Raw genomic sequence first — 26,803 nt, 5'->3', positions numbered from 1 at the left:
ACGTGCGGCTGGAGCAAGTTAGCGATGTCCCGTAATAATTTGCAGCCGTCACTGAGGGAGGAAAGGCCGTACTCGTTTGCCGTATTCCTTTTCTCGGTTCCGGACCCATGTGGTGTATGTGTGTTATTTCTATGCAGATTTCAGGCGAAGTATTTGCATGCCTTATGGGTGACGTGGTTTTGAAGGCTAAGCTTACCTCCCTCGGTGTTATCTTGGTGGGAAATGCTCCTCGTTAAAAGATCACGTTGACAGTGACTCGTTAATTGCACCGAGAGGAAATAATGGCCAGAATCTCCAGCCCCGGTGCTCAAGAAAGATGTGCAGTGCTGAAAAGAGAGGAGAGAAACAGCTAACCCTTGCGTGGGGAGGACGTAAGCTTAGGATAAGGACAAGAGCCTAAACACTAGAACTTCGCGTGTCCCTAAGCAGCCAAGAATTTATGTACGTGAATGCACGTAGAAATTGTGCTGAAATCCGTAGAGACCTGTGCCCGGTTTGTTTTGCTTTGCCCTCCGCGCGCACCTGGGGAATGGCTCACTCGCCCCTTGCTCGGGCTGGGTGGGGGTGCGGTCAGTGCCTCAGACTGTCTCGCAGCCAAGCGGGGGGCACGTGGGCCCCCGGCCCCAGCCCGTCACGTTCGTCTGGGGCTTGCCGTTCAGCAGAGTGACTCGGAATTTTAAAAGGCGGGAGCGAGAAGTTCGGATGAAATATTCCTGATGTCCGCCCGAAAGCGTTTCTCGTCCCTGCTGCCTCCCAGTCCGGCGGTGCAGCCGGCTTGTTAATCCCGCACGCTCCCGCGAAGCTCCTTGCTGCGCACGGCAGAGCCAGTTCCTCTCGCCTGCAGTCGAAGGAAGCTCACTGGCCGATCCCAGTGCAAAGTGCCAGGCACAAGGCCCAGTGCAGTTTTCTAAGAGAGGAAACAACCCTGAAAAGCTGACCAAAACTAGAAATAGCAGAATCACCAAGTCACTAGGAATCTGGTGAACAGATCCATGAAGGCAGTGATTAGAGGTAACATCTTAAGTATGAGAACAGTATGAGAACAGTATGTTTGGGACAGTAATGAACGGGACAGACTTACCCAATGAAGTTAGAGTTGAAAATATAGATTCTTGAATGGTTCGGAGAAGTACACGGATATACATACATCCATAATCCCTTGCTTGCAATTCCAAATCTAAAGATCTCTTAAAAATAAAAAGTATTTTTCTAGGTTTGGCCAGACTCACGTGGCACCAAAACCTGATCTAGACAAACGTGAGACTATTTACAGCATTTGTTTATCCTGTTTAATACAAACGTTTACATGCTTTGCTGCAGAAATACTGTGTCTTACTTACTACAAGGCATTTCCGGGGAAATACACAGTTGTATTTTACGACCTTTCCAAAACTCCGGGAAAAGAAATTATTTATTTAAAAACACATCAGGTTCCAAGGGTTTAGGATCAGCGTTGTAGTTCGTATCGTGAAGAAAGAAAAAACTTATTGATGCCGCAGTTGGACACAAAAGTGTCAGGAACAGCCAGAGCCTCCGTGGCCATCCTTCTGTTCTTTGCTCGTTAGCTGCACTGAAACATGTCAAGTTATCAAAGACCCCTCTTTTCTCAATTATCTATTCCCCCTTATGAGTAAAAATGCACCTCTGTTAGAGTCAGCATGAAATCTTTGGCCTCTGATCAGAGGAAACGTCTCTTAGATATGCGCAAACTAGTGATTATCGCGCCTTCTGCGTCCCATTGTGTCATTGGACTAAATAATTGGCCACCTGGTCTGTAAGCATCTCGGTTTTCTAAGGAATGGAAAACTCTAAGGGTGTGTCTTAGCTCTAGTCAGGTTTCTCACCAGGAGTTGTTCAGAGCCACCAGGCACCAAGGGACCCACAGTTCAGAGGGAGACAGAGTTAAGGACTTCAGGCTACAATGTCTCTTCTGCAACCCTTACTCTGCCCTGCTTCCCAGCGAGAAAGTAGTTAATTTGGTTTGCATAACAAACTATCTCAAATTTGCATTTACTGGCTAATCCCTGTTGCAACCTAAGAAAGGTAGAGAACAGGTTAAAAACAAACAAACAAACAAAAAAAACCTAGGCTATCAGCCCAAAAATCCAGTTCTTGTAGAAAAATCGTGAAAGATATAGATTAATGAACTGAAGTAAACGCACTAAAACATTGGACGCATTTAGCCTGCGTAAGTGCCGGGTCTGGATGGCCCCTGAGTCATCTCGCAGCGATCATTCAGGAAGCGATGCACTAAACAAATTGATTTTCCTTTAACACAAGACCGTTTTGTCTTGGAGATGAACTCGCGTCATCGCTCACAAACCCGTCTGCACGTCGCCTTTCCGAAAACACCAACGTCTGGCCGTGATCTGACCCTTTTGCAAAGGGCCGTATCTTTGAGGAATCCATACCTTTGTAGAGCACAAAAACAAAGACCTTAGCACTTAGCATCTGCCCAGAGGTGTGGCCCTACCGATCAGCTGGGTGGGAAGCCAGCCCTTGCCCCCTCCCATCAAGTTCAAAGCATGTGCCCAGTTAACTAGGATGGGGGCCGGAGGCTGAATAAGTCTGGCCTTGACTTCTCGGGGAGCTAAGCCTTAGCCGAGGGCACACAGACACACACATCTGTGAACGGAGTGTCCCTGGGGGTATGCGGATGGCAGTGCAAGCTGCAAGGAGAGCTTTGGGACGCCCGAGCCCAGACGCGGCAGACCTGGGGGGAAGCAGAGGGCTCCTCCCCTCAGGGCAGCAGCTCCCACGCCAAGCTCCCGGCCGCTCTCGCTCTCAGAAGCCTGCGGAGCAAGGTGGTTCCCTGATACCGAAGGCTGAGATCATCCCATCGGGACACGCGGAGGCACGACTTCTCTGTTTCTTCACAAAAATGCTCTCTCGCATCTCTCCACCTTTGAGACCAAATGCCTCTCGCCTACCGCCCGTTATCGGGACCTGCGTAAGAACTGGAAACATTCCCTCCTGTGTCCACCAGGATCTCAGCAGGGAGGGAGGCATTACAAGACCATTTAGGGGTGTGGGCAGGACTAAGAATATCTATCACGAGGCACGTTGGCATACCCAGGGACGAGCTAGAGCCAGAATCCCTTACGTCCTCGTCCCACAGACGCCGACCCGGAACCCAGCAGCCGCCGCGGCCAGTGGAGAGGGGCTGCAGAGGCGGAACGCAGCCTGGTCACACGCGAGTCCCAGAGAAGTCAGAACACTGAACCGTCTCCTTCCTTCGGGAAGTGGTCTGCGGAGTCAGCCCCTTGGGGTGCAGGGCAGGGAGGGGCAGAGAACGGATCCGGAGGCAAAAGCACACGCGACCACAGTCCGGTGCGACTCCTCACCCGCCTTCCCCGACACAGCCCTTCCCGGGCCAGAGGACCGCCTGGCAGGCGGTGGCGATGGCCACTCTGTGACGATCGATGGGAACGCTGAGCAAATCCAAAGGCTTAAGGAGGATCGCACTTAAGGACTTGGACTAATGGTACTTTTCCATTACATTCTGAATAAATATGTCTCAGTCTGTTTGAAGCAATCACATCTACAGGTGGAAATAAATTTGTTCACATATTTAAGTAAATCAGATGCCTTCCATTGGAATCTTTAAGACAACAGTCGTGGCTTGCTCTTGTAAATTGATTAATTTATCTATTGGTGGGTCTGATCGTTACTAAGATGCCTATAAGCATCTAGGAAACGGCAGTTCTCTCCTCGATGGCTATAGGCATATTTGAAATGGAAGTAAAATTTTCTTTGAAGAATCTATTGAATTGCTCCAACGTTTCTTTCTGCATATACTTTGAAGTGCTTTTGAAAGTTTTTAATTAACAATAAGGCCAAGTAGAGAGTATCATCCAGTTGACAAATTTTGGTGTCGAGACAATGTATCTGGAAGTCCAGGCTTTCGCTTCTTCTAACCCCAAGTTCTAGAGTTGGGGAGCACCTGGAACGAGGTGCACAGAGAGATGTGGGCTGAACTCAGGATGCCGCGGAGAGTTTTCTGTTGTTGGACCAGGATAGCTGAATGGAATCTAGAATCGTGTGACAGAATTGCTATGTAGTCCCAGTCTCTCTTCCAAAACTTCTCACGCCCTTAATGACTTAATAGGAACCATTATTATTTATTTAGTGCTCGGTATGGGCTAAGCTTTACATGCATGAACTCATAACAACCATTCGAGATAAGGGTTGTTACTAATAATAACACTTAGAAATCTTAGGGATTGGGAGATTCATTACCATGCCCAAGGACACAGTGGGCGAGTGGGAGAAATTGAATCTGAGCCTTGAGATTCAGGCTCCAAAGGCTGCATTATATTCTTAAATTCAACCCACGATTGCTCTAAATTGCATTTGTATCCAGCTCTGGGGCTTTCAAACATCTTAATATTTCTAAATAAACTTATTCACCATGCCATTCCTCAGAAATGTATAGGAACTTTATCGCAGGCACATATGAGAGCAGTCCTGTGAGGGCAGGTCGTGTTATTCCTTCTGCGTAATTGGGAGGCTGGGTGACTGAGCAAGATAGTCAGTCAAAAAACGGCAGAGTCAGGTCCAGATTTTCTGACCCCAGGTCCAGTCGTCGTTCCCAGATCTGGATCACAACCTGGGCTGCACGCCTCACTGGCCCTGTGTCCTCAGCCAGTAACTTAAACTCTCAAAGCCTCAGTTTCCTGACCCGTAGCAAGGGGATGAAAAGACCTAGCTTAGTAGGGTTGCTGTGAACTTTAAATGGGTTAATTAAAAAGTGTAAAATTAAATTTCAAGATAAAATACATAGATATTATTTGATGTCTAGCCAACTCTGTAAACCGGATATCAGATAAAGTCACTCCCTGACTGGGACCCTTCCCGTGGTCTCCCGTGAAAGGCAAACTCCTCGCTGGTTCGACAACTTAACCCTTCTCTACTGTAGCACTGCATCCCACGGAGTTTATAGCCTATGAGTCAGTTATTTCCTAGCACATTCAGTAAACAGACACAAAGCAAATAGGTAAGGATATGGGTCGTGTTTATTTACTGGCTGCCTCTCCCCACCAGGATGTTAACCCCAGCCTTGTTCACCGTTCCGTTCCCAGCTCACAGGACGGTGGCACAGAGAAAGGTCTCGGTCAGTACCTGTTGAATTAATGGATGATAAATAATCTTACTTAGTTAACTGTACTGTCATTCCTGGGGCTGGAAATCTTGATTGGCGATTGCGAGCTTAGCTTCCTCCAGCAACGTATTGTACATAAAGTGTCCGCTTCCCTGCTATGGCAGTTAAGGCAGAGCTATTCATTTAGTTCACGTCATAGAATTGCAGGACACTTCTACACGTTCGGAGCGGTACGGGAAGTTCGTGAGTACCATCTGCTTCTGTGCAACGTGTAATATTGTTGAAAGCGCGTTGATTGGCGGCAGGATCGGACGCCATGCGTTTGTGGGAATTCCCACAGTCTTACTGCGAGGCTGCCGTCTGCAGAATCTGCCGGTTTTGTGCAGAGCTCTGCCACAGTCCCAGGGAAGGGCTTGTGCCCAGATCTTCCTTCAATGGCCTTATATGGAAAAAGGGAAAGAGGCTGGGCTTTTACGTCACATACCTGTACGGGAAGGCCCGCCCCTACCACTAGCCAAGTGGGAGCAACTTTTCTGCGGCCCCGTTTCCAAAACCAACCTCATAGGATTATCGGGAAAATGAAATGAATTAGTACCTATAATACATATATAGACGTCTAAGTGCCCGGTGAACCTGTTAACTACTTCTGCGGATCCTGCCGCAGAGCTGGACGGGACCGGGCTCCTGTTTTCTGTCGAGGAGAACAGACAGAAGCAGTAAAAAGCGGTGTGTGATAAATTCCAGGTTCTGGGTATCATTGCCAAAGTCGCATCGAGGCTAATTTCAGAATGCCCCCACTGGCATGGAAGCCAGTGTCCCCCACCTCGTATTTTAGAAGAGAGCCGTATTCACATTTGCCGAGAGTGATGGGTGTCTTCTCTCACGAAGAATGAGTGCTTTTCAGCAAGGCATCCCTTTATGACTACAGCCTGCAGGACGGCTCATGAAACGAAATAATCCGAAAGTCAACGCGATTTCAGATTTATCGCCTTCTCCTTTTAGCCACGAGTCTCTCTGACTACACTTCTGCCGAAGCCCATTTTGGCATCGTGTTCTTTGAACATATCCAAAACCCACGGCAAGCACCCTTTAAAAAGGAATTAGCATGAGTGCCATGGGAAACTATACCCCAAGGTTGCAGATGACTTGATATGATTCCGTTGATTGTATCTTTTTATTTATGAGGCATAATTTATGAGCGCTGGAGAGCAAACTGCCGTGAGTGATGACTCACCACAGCCAGAGTCATAAATCAGGAGCAGTGAAAGACGGGGCGATTGCGATCGAATCTATTGAATTAGCTGCTGGCCTTAGCCAATACAGGTATTGGAAAGACCTTTTTAATATCTATTTGTCTCCCTCATGGGAATGCGATAACAATCTCATTACATGCCCCTAGGAAACAAATAATTTAATTGTTTGCCTGTTAACATGCAACCTATTTACTCTACTTATTAATTATGGGCATAGCTGTTCATGTTGGATTTTTGTTTATTTGGGATGCAAATTGTCAGGCTCCAGTTTTTATAAACAGTGATGTTGCTTACTAGAGCTGTTGGACATGACTGTGTCCTCAGTATTGTTGAAATGCTTTTTTTTTTCTTTTTTTTTTTTTTTTAATCAAAAATTGTCATTATTCCACAAGGAAGCATGTTAGGGACTATTTGAGAAGTTGCAGAGACCTCAAAAAAAAAATTCCTCCATATCTTAATCTTCTGAATGTAACAGTTATACTACAGCTCACAATGAGCAGCCTGGGGAAAGAGCAAAATCTCCAGTTGCTCCAAGGGCAAGGACAGTCACCGTCACATTAGGTAGTCAACAGATTAGAGAGATTTTTTGTTTTTTTGTTTTTTGTTTTTTTTTCATGTGAAAGATCGCTGGATTTGGCTATTCCTATATTCTGTTCCTGCATGGAAAACGATAGCAAATATGAGACCAAAGAGGCATCAGCAGGATGCGGACAGTGTAGAGAGCATCTCTGAACAGTCTCCTTCGGCCTCCACAAGACGTGTAGCATTTCTTCATCCAAGAGGATCCTAACGTATTTTTACAATTAGGGAGATTTTTTTTTTTTTAATGATATTATAAAGGAAAAGCACACCGGGAACCTGCTCGAAATTTACACTGAGGGTTTCTCTTTCTACTAAGACTACACTAGGAAAAATCAGAAAATATCAGAATATATCAGTCCTAAAGAATGTTAGTCCAGAAAGCTACGTGTCACTAAGTGAGACACAGCAATAAAACGAGAACGGCAGTTTACGTGTGGAATTCGTGGTGAGGAACAGCCAGCCTCGTGGCGTCCGCACCGCGGGCTGCCGCGTGGGAGGGTTTCCGACACGGCTCCCCTTCCGCCGTTCTCCGTGGTCACTGTTCCTTCTTTCTCTCTTCTGCAAAAAGTATTACCAATGCCTCTGTTCACAAATTCTTGCTTTCCTTCTGGAATAAAATGGGAAGGAGAAATGCCGGGTGGAAATGAATTGGGAGTATTTAGAAAAATATTCATCTGGGATACAAAGGGGAAAATAGAGCCCGCAAGTTCCAGAAATATCGGTGTTTCAGGGAATTTGCACCTTGAGTGAAAACCGCATGGCAAGTGGTGGTTCTGCAAAGCTAGCGGCCCCTGCAGTAAACTTTGTGATGCTCACCGTGTATGTAACATATTCAAACAGATACGGGCTTTGTGCTTATGTGAATGACCAAAGGTCTAACGGCAAAGGCTACGCAAAGTACAACTCTTAATAGGCATCGCAGACAGAGAAGTCGAAAAATGTATAGTGCCGAGATTTGTGTGCCTGGTTCTATAGAAAACAGCCCTCTGTGCTTCTCAAACAGTGTTGGGCAAGAGGAACACTTGGGAATGTGTTAGGTCCCAAGGTCATTCACCGTAAATTCTGACGCATGTACCCAGAATGATTTTGATGGCTGTAGCCAGGATACACGTTGGCTGATTTCTCTGAAGGAAGACTCTCAGAGCCCGTTCACGACAGAGAGCAAACCATCAGACCCACTGTGTGCACAGTGATGGGATTTTGCAACTTGATGGCAGATGTTGACACTTTATGCAATTAAAAATATTTAAAGCAAAATACAGTAATTAGTTTTGGGGAGAGAGGAAATTTTTTTTTTTAAAAAAAAAAGCAATGTATTTTTTAATAGACAATGACATAAAGATGGTAATAGTCACTAGGTTTTTAAATTTTAGATTGGAAACAAATATAAACAGAAATTAATGTACTATTTCATTAGTCAGTTACACAATTTGTGGTTAATGATTTTAGTTCCTTTACATTTTATCCACATAGTTAATCTATGTTTTCTGTGACATCTTCTTACATTGTGTCCCTTTTCATGCTGACAACTAAAATCTTAGAGAAGAAGCCACCTCAGTTTGGCCAGTTCAGACTTGTTCTCCTTTTTAACAGTTCTTTGGCAAGTTCCTAACTCTTACAGCTATAATTGTGTGTCTGTGTGTGGGTGAGTGGGGGTGGGGAGGTGTATGCACACAAGCATGTGTGCGATTATTCGCTAAACCCAAATAAGTTGTTTTAGTGGAAACTTTGATCATCTTTATTATTTTATTATGAAAGGATACATGTGTTTAGCTAGGCGCCGTAGGTATAAGGATATTCTGAATAAATCCAAGATGCACAATATCCTTTTTTCCTTTTGGCCATGGCATTCGTAGGCCTTCCACCCCCAGATAATGTCTCTTTCTTTCTGCAAGCAGCCCACGTGCTCCATTTAGGTACCTAGCGATCATGTGAGGGAATCCTGGGATATAAACCGAAAGGATGGACTCGTCATTTAGGCGAAAGACAGGTAGATACGTGGCAGATTGATAGCTGATAGATAGGTAGGTACATCGATACATAGATACATAGATACATAGATACATAGATACATAGATACATAGATACATAGATACATAGATACATAGATACATAGATACATAGATACATAGAATAGAGGTAAAGTAGGCAACTGTGTTCACAAGATACTTCATCTCTTGGCTTTTATAATGGTTTATTAAAATTAAAAGATGAGGGCTCAGAATTCCCCATGTAAGATCTCCCCTGTAAAGTTGGACCCGAATCTTGAGTTTCTTGTTTCTTGGTGGAAAGCATGATCCGTTAGTATTTTTATTCCAAACCCTAAACTTCATTTCCTTTATCTCCTGTTGAGCTGGGCATAGACAGAAATCCACAGCACCTTTGGGGTAAAGGAGCTCAACAGAGAGCGGCAGAGAGGACAGCCTCGGTAACTCCCTTTTTAACTTTCCTTCCTGTGGCTCGGCGTGGCAGAACGCTGCCTTGTGCTGCAAGGTTTGTGAAACCCATAGTGCTTTGTGATCTCAGTAAGCTTTCTCTTCATCGCAGCCACCTTCCTTTTCTGAGTGGCTCATGTAAATAGGCTGATGCTGCTTTGCATAAGCACGGTGATTTGTATGAATGCTATTTTGATCTCAAATTGATTGAATGCTAAAAAGAAAGACTAGGGGGCGAAACATACACTGTATTATGAAGGTCTCCCGACGAAGACAAAAGACGCTATCCTCCCTACATTCCCAGTTAGGACTGGAGAATCGTCTATTACTAGTTTTTTTTAGAAGAGAATATTTCCAAAGCAATACAGTAGAACATTATTACAATATTGAGACGTGAGTGTTTTAAAATTCCTGTGAATTAAATCACATTTTTGGACCTAGGACCCAACCCAGTAAAAAGTTCAAGAAAGCATGAGGTTTGGTCCTGTCTTCCAACGCCAGCATTTAAAGGCCTCAATGGTGTTTATGAATCCATATCAAAAATACGTGCAACGTTAATGTTTGTAATTCTGGCCCCGAACTGTGCTGACACTTTCTAGGAACGGTACTTATTTGATGCCATTTTCTTCGACAGCCCCGTACCTGCACGATTGCTCTGCTGATGCTCAGTAATTAAATGACAACTTACCGACTTTCGATTTTATGACACCGAGGGTCACTTCCCTTCTGATTCTACCCCCTATCCATTGCGGTCCCCACTAAAATTCCATCTGCCCTTAAATCATCCACCAGTGCCCTGCTCTTGGCAAGGAATTTGGTATCAACATACGCACCTTATTTTGCATCCAGTTTGCAAGAATATTTTCTTTTCGAACCTCGTCACTCTTTGTGTAATAAAAAATGCAGCCGCCACCCCCAGAAAGTGGTAAAAGAGGTTGGTCTGGAGCAGCCCGAGGAGCCAAGGGCCTCTTGTCATCAGCCCTAACATCTGACCTCTGCAGTAACCTCCTGTTCCATTCCTCCCCACTTTAAGGCTGACACCCACCATTGCAGAAGGGTCCGTAAAAGCATCCACTGACCTGGGCTCTGGTTTCCATGAACCCCGCCTCCGCCCTTGCTGAGCATCCTGCTCCTTACCTTCCCGTGACTCTCAGAATCAGCCTCCATCACCTGGTACAACCGGGTACACCTGTCCATCCTTGCAAGTTGAGGTTTCAATCCACAATTTCATATACGTGTCTAAGGACCCGTGAATTAATTTTCTTGGTCTAACTTATTTGCGTGAGTGGACGACATGCCAGATCAAAAGTACAAGTTATGGGACAGAGACGTAAAAGTGTTCGTTGGAGAGCAGAATCCTAGTTTGAGCTCTCGTGACTTCTGTCGCCTTGAATAAGAGAGTGGCATTTTCAGAGCCTCAATTTCCTCACCTGTAAAAGGGGGCGAATAATATTTTCCAGCCACCCTTCAAGGTTGTGTTGGGGGGACTCCGTGGGCCAACATGTCGAAGTGCTTTGTAAAGTGTAGACTTTATGCAGATCTGAATCGTTGTTATGCAGACAGCAAAAGACTGTCTCAGAACATGCAGAAGAGCAGGTTCTGTGCGGAATTAGGTTAGTCCTCTCTTTTTAAAATGGGGCTCCCAGCAGTCCCAGCAGCAAGGGGCTGGAGATTTGCATTTGACAGCGATCCTAGAGCAATTCGTTAGAAGCTTTTACTTTTTACAAACGAATCTTTCCCCCAAAAATGTATAGAAGCACTCATAAAATTCTCTCTAATGTTTATTCTCCTGAATATATTATTAACGCAGAAGCAAAACAACAAAACTAAACTCTCACTGCAAAGTACTCTCCTACAGTTTTTTCTAAATGTCTCATTTTGAAAGTTTTGCATGCTTTTTTTTTAACACTGCATACCCGGAATGTATGGTTTATAGAATCAAATAGGTTTTTCAGATGTGTTTTAAAAGCTCAGAACAAGTTTGTATAGCTAGCTAGCTAGATAAAATTAATAGGTAGATAGATGATGGATGATAGATTAAATTAATAGGGAGGTAAATGATAGATGGCTGATGATAAAGAAAGAAAGAAAGAAAAGAAAGAAAGAGAAAGAAAGAAAGAAAGAAAGAAAGAAAGAAAGAAAGAAAGAAAGAAAAAAGGGAGGGAGGGAGGGAGGAAGGAAGGAAGGAAGGAAGGAAGGAAGGAAGGAAGGAAGGAGAGAAGGAGAGAGAGAAGGAGAGAGAGAGAAAAGAAAGAAAGAAGACACCAAGTGAGAAAAATAAACCCTGAAGTTAGGTTTGCACGCCGTGAAAGCTCAGTAAGGGAGACCCGTACCGTACTCCCAAACGCACAGTCTTCTTGTATTGCCATTTAGATCTATCATTCTGATTGATCACTGTGTAGTTGGCTGTTATTGGGCCTAATTTAACCCTATACACTCACAGATCCATCTACCCTGTCTATTGTACCTGACATTCTACAAATTACTTACTCATGCAAATGTCGACCTAAGGCAACCTTTTAGGATATTCGTGTTTAATTATACAAATAGTCCTTGATAAATAAGATTACACATCCTTCCATATGTTTATTCCCTCCTTGATGAAAGGAAAATCTAATTTTCATGCAGATGTGGAGGGGAACCGCGTTTGAGAATTGCTGAGTTTTATGTAGCCTGCAGATCCATGCAGTTTGCAGAAGTGGACAAAAATCACGCCACTCCCTGCCCAGAGAGAGCGGCTTTTCATCGGGCTTAAATCCGCCAGCTGCGTTCCGACATCAGGGCTCCCAAATCGGCCGCCTCCGTGTTCCCCTGGGCACCGGTGGCGACGGGGAAGGACCCGTCCCCCTCATGTCCCGAGGCCGTGCCGGCCAAGTGCGTCTCGTTCTGCTACGTACGCACAGTCGTTTGGGGATGCCGCCTTTCGCCTGGTCTTACTGATCTCTCTCTGCAGGTCTGGGCGGTGAATTCAGCGGGCAAAGCCCCGAGTAGCTGGAGCAGGTGCAGGACGGGCCCGGCCCCGCCCGAAGGGCTCGGGGCCCCCAGGTTCCACGCGGTGTCCTCCAGACACGCCGTGGTCAACATCAGCGCCCCCGCGAGGCCCAACGGCATGGTCAGCGTCTACAGGCTGTTCTGCGAGACCGGCAGCGGGGCGCGCACCGTGGTGAGTAGCAGAGCGCCCGGCCCTCGCGCTGGGTCCCCCCCCAACCCCCGATCCTTCCTCCTGAGTCGCCTGAGCTCCACCGCCCCGTGGCGAACTCGGTGGCACCAAGGTCCCCGAGGGGAGAGACAGCGAGCGCCAGCGAACCAGCAGGGAGCACGTGCCGGAGGGCAGCGATGCCCACGGCGGGGTCCCCGTCCCGGCCGGCGCGAGAGACGAGGCTTGGCGGGAAGTCGCACCCCATGGGTGAGAACCCTCGCGCCACGTACGTCGCGGTGGCCCGCGGGAAGGAGACGACAAACGGCCACTGGCGGCGGCGTGAATGTTAACACAAAAAAGAAGAAAACACACAGAGCGAAGGACGTCCCCGGAGTCTTCACTGTGGCGCACGCAGGCCTCTCGTCACCCCCTCAAACGCAGTCTTTCTTTTGGCGACTGGGAGGAAGTCCCCGTCCCGCGGAAGGGGCGGCAGGGCCCCTCGCCACAGCCCCGGTGGGCCTCGGCGCCCGAGGCACGTTGGGGACACGGCGGCCTGGTCACGGGACCGCTCTCTCCCACCCGGCCGTCGGCAGGGAGGACGCTCGCCGTCCGCGACACCGGTCCCCACGCGGCTGCTTCCGCGCGCAGACACGAGCCAGCGCGGCGACGTCTCCTTCCCCGCTGCGGCTCGGCTGTGTGGCCGTCACCCCCATTCCTCACGAACACGCAGAGATGACGAGAGATCGTGTGTGTCCCAGGCTCACATCATAAACGACTTCGACCAATTTAGGGCGCAGTTTGGGTGAGCGCGGAGACCCGTGCGAGGCCAGAGCGCCAGGCGCCCAAGCGCAGCAGGTTCGAAAGATGACTCTGGGCCTCGCCTGTCGAGTGTTAAGGGAACATTAGCATATTTTCTTCGGGGCTTCGTATTCAATAAACACGGATGATGTAAATACAATCAATCCTTGATTATCTGTGCTTATAAAGTGATATTATTAAACTAAAATAATTTATATTTGGAGTATGCATTTGCTGTATGCATTTTTTAAATAACAGCGCTTCTTAATTACACGTAGCTTATATCAGTGTGAAAATTAGTTTCCAGTGTCTAAACACTTCTGTTCCAAAGAGTATTTAATAAAACCACGATGAGCTTAAAAACTTTGCCACAAATTAACTGAAAAGTTTATGATGTAACAAAGATGACTGGGGAAAAGACTATGATATTTTTTATATAAACCAGTACCCTCAGAGAAAAAGATGGACTATCAAGCAAGCTCTTAAATTAACATAAATTATATAAAATCTACAAATATATATTAAGTGCACATTTTTAGCTCTTCAATACCCAACTCTTCACATGGTTGTCAGGGGATTTGCAACCCCAGATTGACAAGCAGGTAACAATGGCAGAACATAGACCTCAGTGGGCGTCGACTGGGAATATGATTCAAGTTCGGATTTTATTGTTCATGAATGGATCGTTCTGAGGGTCGCAGAATTCGATCACTGATTTTTGTATTCCGTCCCATTTCCTAATATCCTTCCATGGTAATGGACGATGTGATGCCTTGGGATTTCCATCCTGTTAGTTCAAAGTTCCAGCTAACTTAAATCCGCCCGTTTCGGGCGTGTTTCAGTACTGCCTCTCCGGGGGGCGGGCGGTTCCTTGAGGGTAAATCGTACACACGGCCCACGGCGCATCTTCCAGACGCGGCACCGCGGGGCTGTCCGTTCGCGGGAGGTAGGGAAGACGGTCGTGTTTTCCTGCGGTCTGTGATCTGTGACGTGGCCTCTTCTCGTCCTTTGTCTCCTGCAGCTGTCCGAAGGCATGGCCACCCAGCAGACCCTTCACGGCCTGAAGCCCTTCACCACGTACGCAGTCGGGGTGGAGGCCTGCACGTGCTTCAGCTGCTGCAGCAGAGGGCCCACAGCAGAGCTGAGAACTCACCCCGCGCCCCCCTCGGGGCTGCCGTCTCCCCAGATCCAGACGCTGGCCTCGAGGACAGCCTCCTTCCAGTGGAGTCCCCCGCTCTTTGCCAATGGCGTCATCCAAAGGTAACTGGCCAGACTTGGACAAACCAACCCAAACGAGACGTGCATGCCAACGTAGAATCCACCACTCTGCCCTAGAAGCATGCTTATCGGCCAGACAGACGGATAAACTGCTTGGAGCGGTAACGCTCCCTGCCACGCGTCTAAATCATAACTAACGGTAGAAAGGGAAACCGCAAACTTGTCTTTAAATCTGAAAGACGATGCTGTGTGTTTGCGTTCGTTTAGAGTCTGCTTCTCCTCGTGGTTCTCTGGACTTATTCACTCTGTACCCTCAGCGGGAACGTAAGAAAGTTCTGTGGTTAAATCAGAGTATCCTCGAGCTAATTAAAAATGTCGCGATGAACCACTGTTCAAAAAAAATAATAAGTTGTCGTACGTAAAGTAATCGGGAAAAAGCAAGGTGTCCTTTGCTGTCAACGGAGGAGGGTCTTCTCAGTCTCCTCTGCGCAGGAGTACCCGCCGCTGCGGACGAGGACGACTCGTCACTGGGGGTACCGCGCGTGCGTGCGGGGACCTCTCTCGTCTCTCTGGTCATTCCCACTGCTCCCTTCCAGAAGCGTTCCACGAGACGTTCCCGGGAGTGGTTTCCCACGAATGGGCATCCTCAAGACCTTGCAGCTGAACGAGAATGAAATGTCTCCTCACGAAGTATACGCGTTTGTAAAAGAGTCAGACTAATTCCGCTGCCTAATTTCTCTCTGCCCGTTTCTCCCTCTGTGCCCGCCCACCCTCCCTCCCCCCACCCGTCCTCCCTGCCTCCCTCCGCCCATCCTCCCTGCAGCTATGAGCTCCAGCTCCACCGGGCCTGCCCTCCCAGCGCGGCCGCTCCCTGTGCTCCTGGCCAGACCGAGACGAGGTACACCGGGCCGGGGCGCAGAGCCAGCCTCGGGGGGCTCCAGCCGCACACCGCCTACAGGCTGCGGGTGCTGGCCCACAACGAGGCGGGCAGCGGTGCTTCCGAGTGGATCGGCTTCACCACCCAGCGGGAACGTGAGTAGGGGCGGCCGCCACCACGAGCCGGGGATTCGGTGACATGACGCGGCCGGGAGAGGCTCGCCACGGGAAGCAGGGAAAACCCGGTTTTTAAAAGGATTCGCGTGCATGTTCAGTTTCATTGAATGCTACTGTGACATCAGTGAAAGCGACTATTGGGGGAAAAAGATGCCTCTTGCAGTTAATAATACAAGGACCAAAGGGGAGTTTAGGAAGATTTTTCATGTAGTAATGGGGTGAAACCCAATTTAGGGGAAGTTAATGATTTGAAATGAAGAAAACGAATAAACATTTGAGATGATTTTTTTTGTTGTTTAGGAAGATTGTCACTCCCTTCCATTTACAATCGCATGGCATAATCTCCAGCATGTCCAGAAAGCCGTGAGACAGGGCATGTCAGGAAAAGCAGAAAGGCAGTCCGTCACGGAAAAGGGCAACCGACTAATTAATCGAGGCCTCCTTACATTAGTTTTCTTTAAACATAATTTCAAATTTTATAAGGTATATAAGTCTATTGTTTAAAACTGGCAAATACAAAAAGTATTAAGAGTAAAGCAAGTACTTATCATCAGAACTAGTGACATGTGGGGCCCGGTGGAAAATGGAAACGTGGGGGGGGGCTCCTCGTTCAAAAATCATGAAGAATTTCCAGAGAGAGACAGCAGAGCATCAGGCTAAGTCCAGGGCCCCTCCACGTGTGGAGGATACCTGTCCAGCCGCACAGGTCGCTCACCCGCGAAGCCGGTCCTGTGTGTGACCCCCATCACCCAGCGGCATAAATCCTCCCATTAAAACCTTCCTGTGCATTCTTATCCCATGGCGGAGATCCCACTGTAATTAAAATTTCATCGTCTGCTCTTCGTACCCGATGTTATTTTATTTGCATTTCCTGTGGCATTGAAAGATCTTTGTCCATCAGGTTAAACGACCGTATAATACTCCATCCTGTGCATAGGTTGGGCATTTCAGTTGCTTCTCACCTTTTCCTTTTATAAATGTGGTGTCAGATTGCATCAGCTATTTGAACATGCTAAGGCTTGGTATTCTTACTGCGGATTTGCCGTCCAGAAACGTTTTATCAGATCACCTCATCTTCAGTATTTGGCGTCGGCGTTTTTAAAAGCAAGCGTTCATGTCGTCACTTGCCCATTCGGAAAAGATTGTCTTGAGGATTAAGTGCAGTAAAGTACATCGAATGCTAAGGGGACAGTGGCCGTACCATTCCGTGTCTCCAGATCCGTTATTCCTAAGTATTTTGATTGTTCGATCGGTCACTCATTTCCTCAGGAAGCTCTTCAAATCGTGCAAAGCAAATTAAGCTCCTGTTTTCTTATTATTTACAAGCCTTCTTTTGTTTCTACTGTCATAACGTACAGAGAAATGGAAATCTCTCGAATTAAGTCACAGAGAGAAGTCATAGACAACGACAACAAACAGTAATATTAGGCATAATTTGTGTTAGAAAAAACAGATATTTAAATAGGCCTTATTTTAGTATTCGTAGGGAAAAAATATGGCTTAATGAAAATGTCTCATCTTGAAAGATAAGAATCACGTTGGTCTTCATGGTTGAATCTTATAATCACAAAACCATACTTATTTCTTATTGTATTTATTCCCTAACATCAGCAACAGCTACATTTAATTTTTAAAGGAAAAAAAAAAGATATCCAATTTATTTCTACCACTTTCTTTTCTTAAAAGCCAATTTAGTACATAGATGGATCTTAATGCTGTTGCAAATATATTATTTCCGAGAAAAAGAGATTTCATGAAATAAATCTTTTCTGACTTGATAACATGATGTGATGTTCCTTCATTTGTTTCTATAAAAATTATTTAAAAGATGAGCCTCAGTTAAGGATTCTTATTCTTTTGTTTTATAAGGAGCTAAAATATATATTAAAAAAAAAAACTATGCCAGTAAGATGCTAAAAACATTACTTTTATACCTAATATAATACTTAGAAGACCTGAGCTTGATTATATACTAATGTACTATACTATTGATTGATTAGCCGAGGCAATGAATTATTATACTCGAATTGGTATTCGCAAGGCTTTTTAACTACCTTAGAAAACAAACTAACAGTTCAAGAAGAAGCTTTAAAAATAAATGGGTGCCAAAAAGACATAATTCACCATCTAAGCAGTTTGGTTTTGGAGGAAAAAAAAAAAAAATTTATTAACTGCACCGAGTCCTTGGGGTTTTGTAGCAATAAATATCGATTTGATATGAAAAATAGCTATCTGCTGTAGTTAACAGTGTGAAGGATGCTTTACCTGTTAAAAGAGGGGAAAAGCAACCAGATCCGAGCTCCAGGGTTGTGTCGGAGAGCAGGACCATTGTATGCTAATAGTTTTATTTCACACAACACCGCTCTGCATCGATTTTTTGGGGGGGAGGGAAGCAGGAGCCATATTGCCAAGAAAGCGTTTCTCACACGCGCTCCCACTGCTTTTCTCTTTACCCCCAATGCCAGCTTTATTTTTTATTTTTTTTTAAGCACCGAGGAAAATGTAAAGGATTCCAGCAAGGCCAAAAAAAAAAAAAAAAAAAAAATTCTTTCGTTTGCTTCTCTTTTAAAGAAGGTTCCTCGCACGTTACCGTTTCAATAGTGCGCGACTTTCTGCCCCCAGTGCCTCAGTACCGAGCCCCGTTTCTCGTGGACAGCAATTCGTCCGTGGTGTGTGTCAACTGGAGCGGCTCCTTCTTCCTGAACGGCCCGCTCAGGGAGTTCGTGCTGATGGACGGCGCCCAGCGCGTGTACAGCGGCTCGGACACCACCCTCTACATCCCGAGGACCGCGGACAAAAGTGAGTGTCCGGCTCCCGCTCCGCAGCGTGCGTGGGTGGCGCGCGGCTCCCCAGCTTTACGAGACGGGCGGTCCGGAAGGTGACTGTCCACGGCTCACCCTTAAAACGTCTCAGTTTAAGTGGCCACTTCCGGCAGAAAAGTTACTGCTCGGAGTAAACGAGGTTTTCTTCCCTGTCTGCCGCTTGATGCATCGACGTGATGATGCATTGAGTGCCGGGTGACCTTGGTGTCCCCAAGGAGGAAGCAGACGGAAGGGCAGCTTGCGTTCCCGAGGGAGATGGCCCCACAGGTCATCAGCGAGTCTCCCGGAGGAGCACGTTTTGGGGAGCTCAGAGATTGTCCGGCTGCGTCCGCGGCCTCCAGACAGAGCCCAGTCAGGCAGTGACCATCTGCAGCCTCTGCGGCCCCTGCGTAGGGCGATCTTTAACCAAGCTAGGCATCTGCGCCTGCTGGAGTAAACGGCCCTTTGCCCTTGGACTCCGAATGTTTTCTCCCTATGTACATGTTTACTTCGGTTTCCCTTGTTTTTAAATTGAATTGAGCAAAAACATTACCAGGTATTAAGTATTTTTTATGATCAACATGGCCACAGAACCAGTGGATGTGAAGCCATCTTCAGCAATTTGGATTTATACAGTGAATCAATTTTTTTTGTTTGTTTGTCTTTTTTTTTTTTTTAATTTTCTTAAAAATACTACTTACTGTGCCTCAAAAGTACATGTAAACAGTGAGCTCCAGCATTGCGTTTACAGTATTTGGAATTATCCACAGCGTTTGTGCAGCAGCTCAGCTACACAGTTTCATATTCAGAGTTTATCTTGGTCACCTGGGAAGCTGGCGTGAAGGGAAGGTGGCCTGACGGGTGACAGATCCTGGTTCTGCCCCCTGACAGGCCTCTAACCATCTGTGCGGACTTCCCTCGGTTTCCTGGCTATCGAAAGAGGCATTTAGACCATTTGATTTCCAGGATCCCTTTTGCTGTCTCCCGCTTAATAAGGAACTCTGAGTCCCTGAGCGAAGGGTGCAGGTGTAAGTTTCATAGGGGCAGGTTTGGGCCCCAAGCAGAACAAGGCACACTGCATGCATTATCACCTTTTCTCCACTGATAATTCTTTTCCCGTGCTCCATAAGCTCCGAGCTTCTTTACTTCCGTTATCTACGTATAGGCTATCATTACACTAATTTGTCTAGCTGTTTTTCTTGATAATTTTAAAATTAGACGTAAGTTTGCATAGTAGGCAAAACCTCACAATGGGCCCTCGAAGTCTGCGTTCCGACTTTTTCCCGCCGTGACACATTGCTCTTTTGTGGAAGCGTGCCCTCCGTTCGCGGGCGCCGGGTGACCGACTCATTGACCGTTTTTCCAGCCTTCTTTTTCCAGGTCATCTGCACTACAGATGAAGGGACCGTGAAGACACCCCTGATCCAGTATGACACATCTACTGGACTCGGTGAGCATCCGGCTCGTGTTACGTGTGGCGTAGCACTGCTCATCTTGCTAAAGAAACACGCATACGTTCGTTTATACGTACTTGTGCTAACGATGTACTCGCATAGACTATGTGGAAGGAATTGCGTTAAGTTTTGTAAGGAACTTTTAAAAGTCTTCAAGGGTCTACGGCCATGCCACCCTGAACAAGCCCGATCCCTTCTGATCTCGGAAGCTAAGCAGCGTCGGGCCTGGTTAGTACTTGGATGGGAGACCCCCTAGGAAGACCAGGTGCTGTAGGCATAAAAAATAAAAATAAGGGATTATAAACTGACAAGGTCCTTGCAATCTGCGAGGTCAACCAAGGGTTCCCTCGCCTAAAAAAAAAAAAAAAAACAAAAAAAAACAGTAAAACATTATTTTATATTTCCAGACTTTTCATTGTCTGGGCCGTGTAAGATTTCTAACCCACAACACAATTCCTCCCTCACGGTCTCCTTTATCTTATTCAGTAGCATCTGTGGGATAGAGCAGACCTCATCTGGCATATGTTTAGCAACTCCAATATCTTCACAAGTGGACAGATGGAGGCCCAGGGGGGCATAAGCTTGTCACTAAGATGAGAGCTCGAGGTTCAGAACCAGGAGAGGCTGAGAATCAGCTCTTGAAACGGGCACAGCCCAGTGACCCTGCCGCATGGGGGCCAGGACCCCAAGCTGAGCGAAGCCCGCTGAGGGGCGGCATCCCCACAGTGACAGAACTCTGAAAAGAAGGGTTCTTCTTGACGAGGGAAGAACGCCGAGGTCCACACGGCGTCATGGGGGGTTTCCAGGTGTATTGTCCAGCTGGTCGTGGTCGGTTTTAACTTTTATGATGTAGCTTTTTAAGTGTTCGTGGTCCCTCGCCTCAGGCCGCCTTCCACCGGGAGAGGCAGGCAGTCCTCATTTCCCTCCCCCTGCTCTGAGGGCTGTTTGCTTCTCGAGGCTCCCCCCGGGCAGGGCGCCCTCCCCGCGTCTTCCCAAGCAGGGGTCCCGGGCCCCCTGATCTGTTCCTGGAGCGACAGCCCCGTGCCACGTGCATGGGACCCAGCCCCATGCGCGCAAGCAGGGTCATCGTTTCGGTCACCGACACGCATCGGTGCACAGCTGGGGGGTTCCGGCCTGCTGGGGCGTGGGCCCCGACTCTTCGGTTTAGAGATGGGGCCGCAGAGGCCCCGAGGGGCGAAGTGACTCTTTAAACATGGAGCCGCCAGAGGTAGAGCCACGTTCGCAGAGAAGTGTCCCCCTTCTCGTGGACTCAGGTTTTAGTTTCGGTCACCTTCCCTCCCCCCCTCGAACATCCCCAACCGATTTTACATGCTTTCCCTTTCATCCTTCCCCCGGGAATGTGGGTGTGCCTGCCGGGCAGCCACCCCCCCCCCACCCTGTTCTCGAGGTGCTGAAACGGGGGACGTTTGCCCCGCGAGTGAACGGGCGTCTGTAACTGTTCGTCCCGCCTCTCGGCCGTCAGCACATGCTCCACGAGAGCAGATGTGAGGCTCCCGCAGACCGGGCTTCCCAGGTGCCCCCGTGGGCGTCGGGGCTGGAGGTGATGGCTGAGACCCTCTCCTGCTCGGCTCGCACCATGGCGCTGCCTCGCCTGGTCCCGCAGGGGCCTCCATGAGCCTTCCTCCTGTCTGTCTGGCTGCCTCCAGCTTCCCCCATGGCCATAGCCTTGGCTACCTGCTGCTCCCGTCCCCTCCCCCCATCCTGTAAGCACAGAGCCGGCCACAGGGCGTGCTCACTAAACCCGACCCTCCGTTAGAGTCACAGACAGCGAGTCACGTCGGCAGAGCTGCCGGCCCCTGCACACAAACCCAGGGTAAGTCCTGCTGCCGAAGGCGCCTCTGTCTGCGGGAAGCTCTCCCGGGCCCTTGAGTGGTGTCTTGTGGAACTTTCACTATGTCCCAGGAGGCCGGGGCACCTGGACTGTAAACCCACCACGTTAGCAAGCCCGGGCTGGAGAAGGGGATCTGAGGTCTCAAAGCCCAGTGTGCACAGAACTTCTCAGGAACGGGGCTAGTTCGTAAAGAAGCGGCCCCGGGTCTCCACGGAGCCAGCTGCATACACAGTGGGGTGTCTGCAGCATCGTCGGCCAGGCTGGCCGTCACTGGAGCCCAGGGCCCAGAAAGGACTTTGCTCCTGGGACACACAGCGGCGAGGCAGGACTTCCTCAAGGTCATTTGGATGACCCCTTTCAGAGGCCCCGAGAGGCCCCCCTTCTGCCCCCCACTGTCTTCCCCAGATGCGAGCCCGGGCAGTGGTGACGTTCAGCCTGAGTGTCAGCGGGCCTCCCGAGGGCCGTGGGCCTCTGCTCGCGCCCGCCGACCCCAAACCGCCTGTCCCCCGAGCCTGAACGCCAGCACAGACATGCACCGCGAGGCCAGCGGCTCGAAACTCCTGTCCCGCTTGCTCTCTGTCCGGCATCAGGGCGGAGACCGCAGGGTCCCTCCGAAGTCACCTTCCCCTCCTCTGTCCCCCGGTTTTGCAGGCCTGGTGCTGACAAGTCCCGGGGATAAGACGGGCCGGGGGAGCAGGGGTGCGGCGTTCTACAGCGAGCTGTGGTTCATCGTGGCGGCGGCCATCCTGGGCCTGGTCCTGCTGGCCATTTTCCTGTCTCTGATACTGCAGAGGAAGATCCAGAAAGAGCCGTATGTCAGGGAGAGACCGCCCTTGGTGCCTGCTCAGAAGAGGATGTCGGCACTGAGCGTCTACCCGCCGGGGGAGCCCCACGTGGTACGTGGTCCCCGAAGGCCCCCACCCCCACGCCTCGTCACTGGGCCGGGGCGCTGGCTGTCGTGTAGAGGGGAACGTTCCAGACCACAGGGACGGGGGGCCCGCGTCTGACTAGGTGTGAGGGCCCAGGGAGGCCGACTCCAGAGCAGCACCCTGAGGTGCGGCTGCAGTTAGAATCTCCTGGTGCCGTACGCCGAACGCTGGTCCCCCCCAAACTCACGCATCACGTCCCACCCAGTCTCAGGGTGCCGGGATCTGGAGGTGAGGCCTTTGGGAGGTGACCGGGGGGGTCATGAGGGTTCCGCCGTCATGGGTGCGACGAGTGAGCTGATGAGAGGCCCCCGGAGAGTGCGGTGCCCCCCTCCTCCACCCGGGGGCATGGCACCCCTCCCCTCCACGCAGGGTGTACGGCTCACCCCCCCACATGTGGGGGGCACGGCAAGATGCCCCTGGCTGTGGCCCGGGAAACGCCGGCTGCTCCATCTGCCTGCACGTGAGGTTGGGATCCGACCTCCAGAACCTAATAAAATCCCGTGGTTTACAAACCACAGTCCACGGATCCTGTTACAGCATCCGAGACACCAGGGAAACCTGTGGACATACCTGGCCTGGGTCTTATCCCGGAAATGCTGATTTCCCAGGTCTTGGGGGGGGGGGCCTGGGGCTTCGCATTCTTTTCTTGGCTCCGCAGAGCGATTCCCGCGGGCAGCGAGGCAGGGGCATTTCTCCTCTGTGTCCGTAAGTCGGGGACACGGAGCAGAGTTCTGTGTTGAAATCACCTGGGGAACGTGTAGGTCATACAGCTGCAACTTGGGGGGGCTAGTAATAAAAATGGGGGCGTAAGGAGGGGCTAAAGTGCTAGCAGCGTTTGTCCCCTGGCCCTGACACCCGAGGACGGGTGGCTCCTCACAGCGGCAAAGCGCCCATCCCAAGATGAGCGGCCAGGCAGAGGCGTGGGGGGCCGGGGGTCACAGGTGTGGAGACGCAGGGCTCACCGCGCGGAGCACTCGCCGCAGGGGCGGGAGGGGGTGGACGCCGACGGTCACTGCAGTGGCTTGTGTCTGTCTGCAGGAGGAAGGGCCCCGCTCTGCTCCCCGAGTTGCCCGAGGGGATCTCGGCACGGAGACCCCGTGGGAGCCCCTGGTGTCCTGTGCAGCCAGGGTTCTGCTCACCGGTCCCAACGCGTGGGGAGCTTTTCCCATGAGCAGTTCTCTGACGCCGACCGTGACCGTGCGTCGTATGGTTCAGCTCGGTTCTGACACCGCCTCCCTTCCCGGGTCAAGGGCTCAGCCCTGCCCCCAACGTCAGATGCCAAGTCCAAGTCCACGGTGTCACCTGGGCTTCTGACCAACCAGCTGCAGCTGGGAGTTCCAATGGCCCTTTCCCTGGGTGTGATTGATTTGCTCGAGTGGTTCACAGAACTCACGCATTTTACTTGCTGCATCACTGGTTTATTGTAAAAGGATGCAACTCAGGAGCAGCCAGTGGGAGAGCTGCCCGGGGCGAGGCAGGGGCGAAGGGCAGGAAGCTCCCCGCCTCGGGCCCGGCTCCCTGAATCTTCCTGCGTTCAGCCCAGGCTCTGCGCTTCCAGGTTTCTGTGGAGACTTCCTTAGGCAGTGAGGATTGTTCAAATCTTGGGCCGGTGATTCAACCTCCAGCCACAGCAGGGGTGTGGGACTCAAGGTGCCCTTAGGTGTGGTCTCAAGTTCACCTCATTAACATGACAAGACACCCTTGCGGCTCTCATTAGGGGAATTCTGGGGGAGGGGCTCAGGAGCTCTGGGCTAGAAACGGGACAGACCAAACGCGTCTCAGTGTAAGTCCGGTTTCACAGCAGCCCCGACGGGAAGCGCAGAAGGCGCAGTGCTCCCGCAGGGACTGGACTGGACGGTGGCTCTGTCCTCTCCCCCGGGACGCAGCGAGGAGCAGTGACCCAGGCCCTGCAAAGCGGGGTCAGGCCCACGTAGCAGGAGGGTGGGAGCCTCGAAAGGGCAGCAGTCCCTTTGTGGCGGGGAGCAGCTACGGAGCGGTGACTTGGTGGTGGTGATGTGTGTGTGCGCGCGCGTGTGTACACACACACAGCTCTCAGGACAGAACTTAAACGTGAGTGTGCAGTTACGCTCTGTCATTGGGCGAACACCAAGAATGTCTTTTAAAATGTTCCAGACACTGTCTGATGCCCCCCCCCCCCGTTTGTTTCCAGTTTGACTCTGTGGCCGATATATCTGATGTGTCGAGCAACGTGACCCTGAAAAGTTACACCATGCACTTCGAGGTAGCCCCGTGTGCGGCGCGAGCGCGTGGCCTTTTTGCATGGCGTGCGGGCTGCGCAGTAGAAAGGGGTGTTTCCTCGACGGGCCTAGCCGGATGCCCGTGCGCGCATGCTCGCCACGCAGCGCGTTTGTCTTTCCCATGCGAAGATCGGACCTTGTTTGTTTTGCATCCTGGCGTCCTGTAACAAGGGAAATGGCCAGGGATGGGTGAGGAGGGAGGCGTGCATGCGCCGGCACAGTCAGGGGTTTTGCAGCGCGGCGGAAGGGGACCGTGTGAGCGCCCTACTCCCCTGGAGCGCGGCGTCCGAGCGGTCGCGTTGCTAACGCGCTCTGTAGCGCCCTCACCCGGTCTGCAGGGACGGGCCTGAGCCCTGGTCCACGGCGCTGCCCGCGCGGAGGAGTGCGTGGGAGGCTGCCGAGCGGACAGTGTGTGTGACGCGGTGTTCAGTCTGATCCGAGCGGTGCCTTTCTCGGCAGGGCGGAGCCGATGCCAAGACCCGCCGGGCGGGGGCGCGCCTGAGCACCAGCGGCCGCAGCCTCTCCGCGCTTCGCGCTCCAAGGCGCAGCCAGCCCAGCCAGCCCTGCTCCCGAGGCCCCCTGCACCGCAGCGTCAGCCAGCTCATGCACCTTCCAGACAAGGTCCTGCTGGACGACGCGTTGTGGGAGACCATCCTGGGCCACAACAGCGAGTTGGTGAGTCGATTTCTTCACCCGCAGCCTTTGCTCAGCATCCCAGGAACGGCGGCCAAGCGAGAGCGTGGGGCCGCGCCCCCGGACCGTGTACCGAGCACGTGGTCGCGGTGTGGCCTGTTTTCAGTTTGCTGTCATTGTGTGAGGAGCGGGGTAGACAGTTTTTTTTTTTTAAGTGCAGAATAAATACTCATATTCACGAGTAGGTGAAGAGGCAGACAGGCCGTATACGTCATTACCTTGGGCAGAGGGGACCAGGGCACTGAAACTAAAAGGCCTGGCCTCCAGCCCAAGGACAGGGACACGCTTTACTTAAAAAATAATAATAATAATAAAGTAAAACAGCATCACCTTTTTCCTTCTGGTTTATACTCAGAAAAGTGGGCAAGAGTCTTTGGTCCCTTTCCGAGCAGCTCAGAAAATCGTGGTAGGCGAGTTTACTCCTGTTCTCGAACTTCATCTTTCATAATTTTACTCCAGTACAAGTAGTTCTCTCAGAAAGTTAACCTCCTCGTCTATTAGTTGCTACGGGCCCCTAGTGGCTGAAATGAGTAAAATCGTTGTTTTCACCAGTATGTTTTTTTGGAATCGGGATCTCAAAAGCATTGACTGCAGAAACCTCATTCTCCACTATACCAATATTGCCGTTTTCGTTTGCTTTTGACAGTACTCATAGGCAGTGTGCAAAGCAGTGCAGCGGATGCTTTTGAAGATGCTGAATTATCTGTTCACACTATGATATTATAATCAATACTACCAACCCTATTCAATACATACAAATACAGTGAGAGTGGGTAGCAATTTTGAACTCAATCTTATATTGTCTTCCCACTTTCTAGATGAGGAAAACGAGGCTTAGATTAAGAAACAGCACAAAGTCACACTCAAATGACACATTCTGGGTCAGTCTATAGTTCCGTGTGACAGGACCCTTTTGATAAGGTCAGTTTTAGGCAAGGAAGGACAGTCTCGAACCACACCGTATAGTGCTGAGCACGTGTTAGCCTTTAAACTGTCAATTGACGGCAAATAGCCTAACCAGGGATGACTGGCTCAATTTTCAGTATGTGGATGAAGAGGACCTGATGAATGCCATCAAGGGTTTCAGCTCTGTGACGAAGGAACACACCACGTTCACCGACACCCACCTGTAAGAGACGGAAGCCTGCGAAAGGTGAGTAAGGCTGAAGGCGGCCTCCACACCCCGCTCTCGCGGGCTTGTTACACATCAGAAATGCTGGAGGCTGTTGCTTGTTAT

General features: G+C 49.8%; 1 protein-coding gene and 1 non-coding gene across 2 annotated transcripts in view; both read left to right on the top strand.

Moving 5' to 3' along the window:
• The window catches only part of USH2A (usherin), a 526,768-nt gene extending 500,047 nt beyond the window's left edge, over nt 1-26,721 (top strand). Inside the window, exons 64-72 of the mRNA XM_036235436.1 lie at nt 12,325-12,534; nt 14,330-14,568; nt 15,350-15,558; nt 18,202-18,378; nt 19,747-19,830; nt 22,338-22,582; nt 24,786-24,857; nt 25,333-25,548; nt 26,610-26,721. Coding sequence (XP_036091329.1) covers nt 12,325-12,534; nt 14,330-14,568; nt 15,350-15,558; nt 18,202-18,378; nt 19,747-19,830; nt 22,338-22,582; nt 24,786-24,857; nt 25,333-25,548; nt 26,610-26,699 — 1,542 coding nt within the window. The 3' untranslated portion in view covers nt 26,700-26,721. The remainder of the gene's footprint in view (nt 1-12,324; nt 12,535-14,329; nt 14,569-15,349; nt 15,559-18,201; nt 18,379-19,746; nt 19,831-22,337; nt 22,583-24,785; nt 24,858-25,332; nt 25,549-26,609) is intronic.
• On the top strand, nt 19,993-20,111 carry LOC118613482. The gene has a single exon (XR_004955491.1). It is a non-coding gene; the product is annotated as a 5S ribosomal RNA (ribosomal RNA).
• Nucleotides 26,722-26,803: the final 82 nt, after the last annotated feature.

Source organism: Rousettus aegyptiacus, unplaced genomic scaffold, assembly GCF_014176215.1.
Source record: "Rousettus aegyptiacus isolate mRouAeg1 unplaced genomic scaffold, mRouAeg1.p scaffold_m13_p_18, whole genome shotgun sequence".
In the NCBI taxonomy this organism is placed as follows: Eukaryota; Metazoa; Chordata; class Mammalia; order Chiroptera; family Pteropodidae; genus Rousettus; species Rousettus aegyptiacus.
Note: the sequence above shows the minus strand (reverse complement) of the source record. Positions and strands in the feature narration are given on the sequence as shown.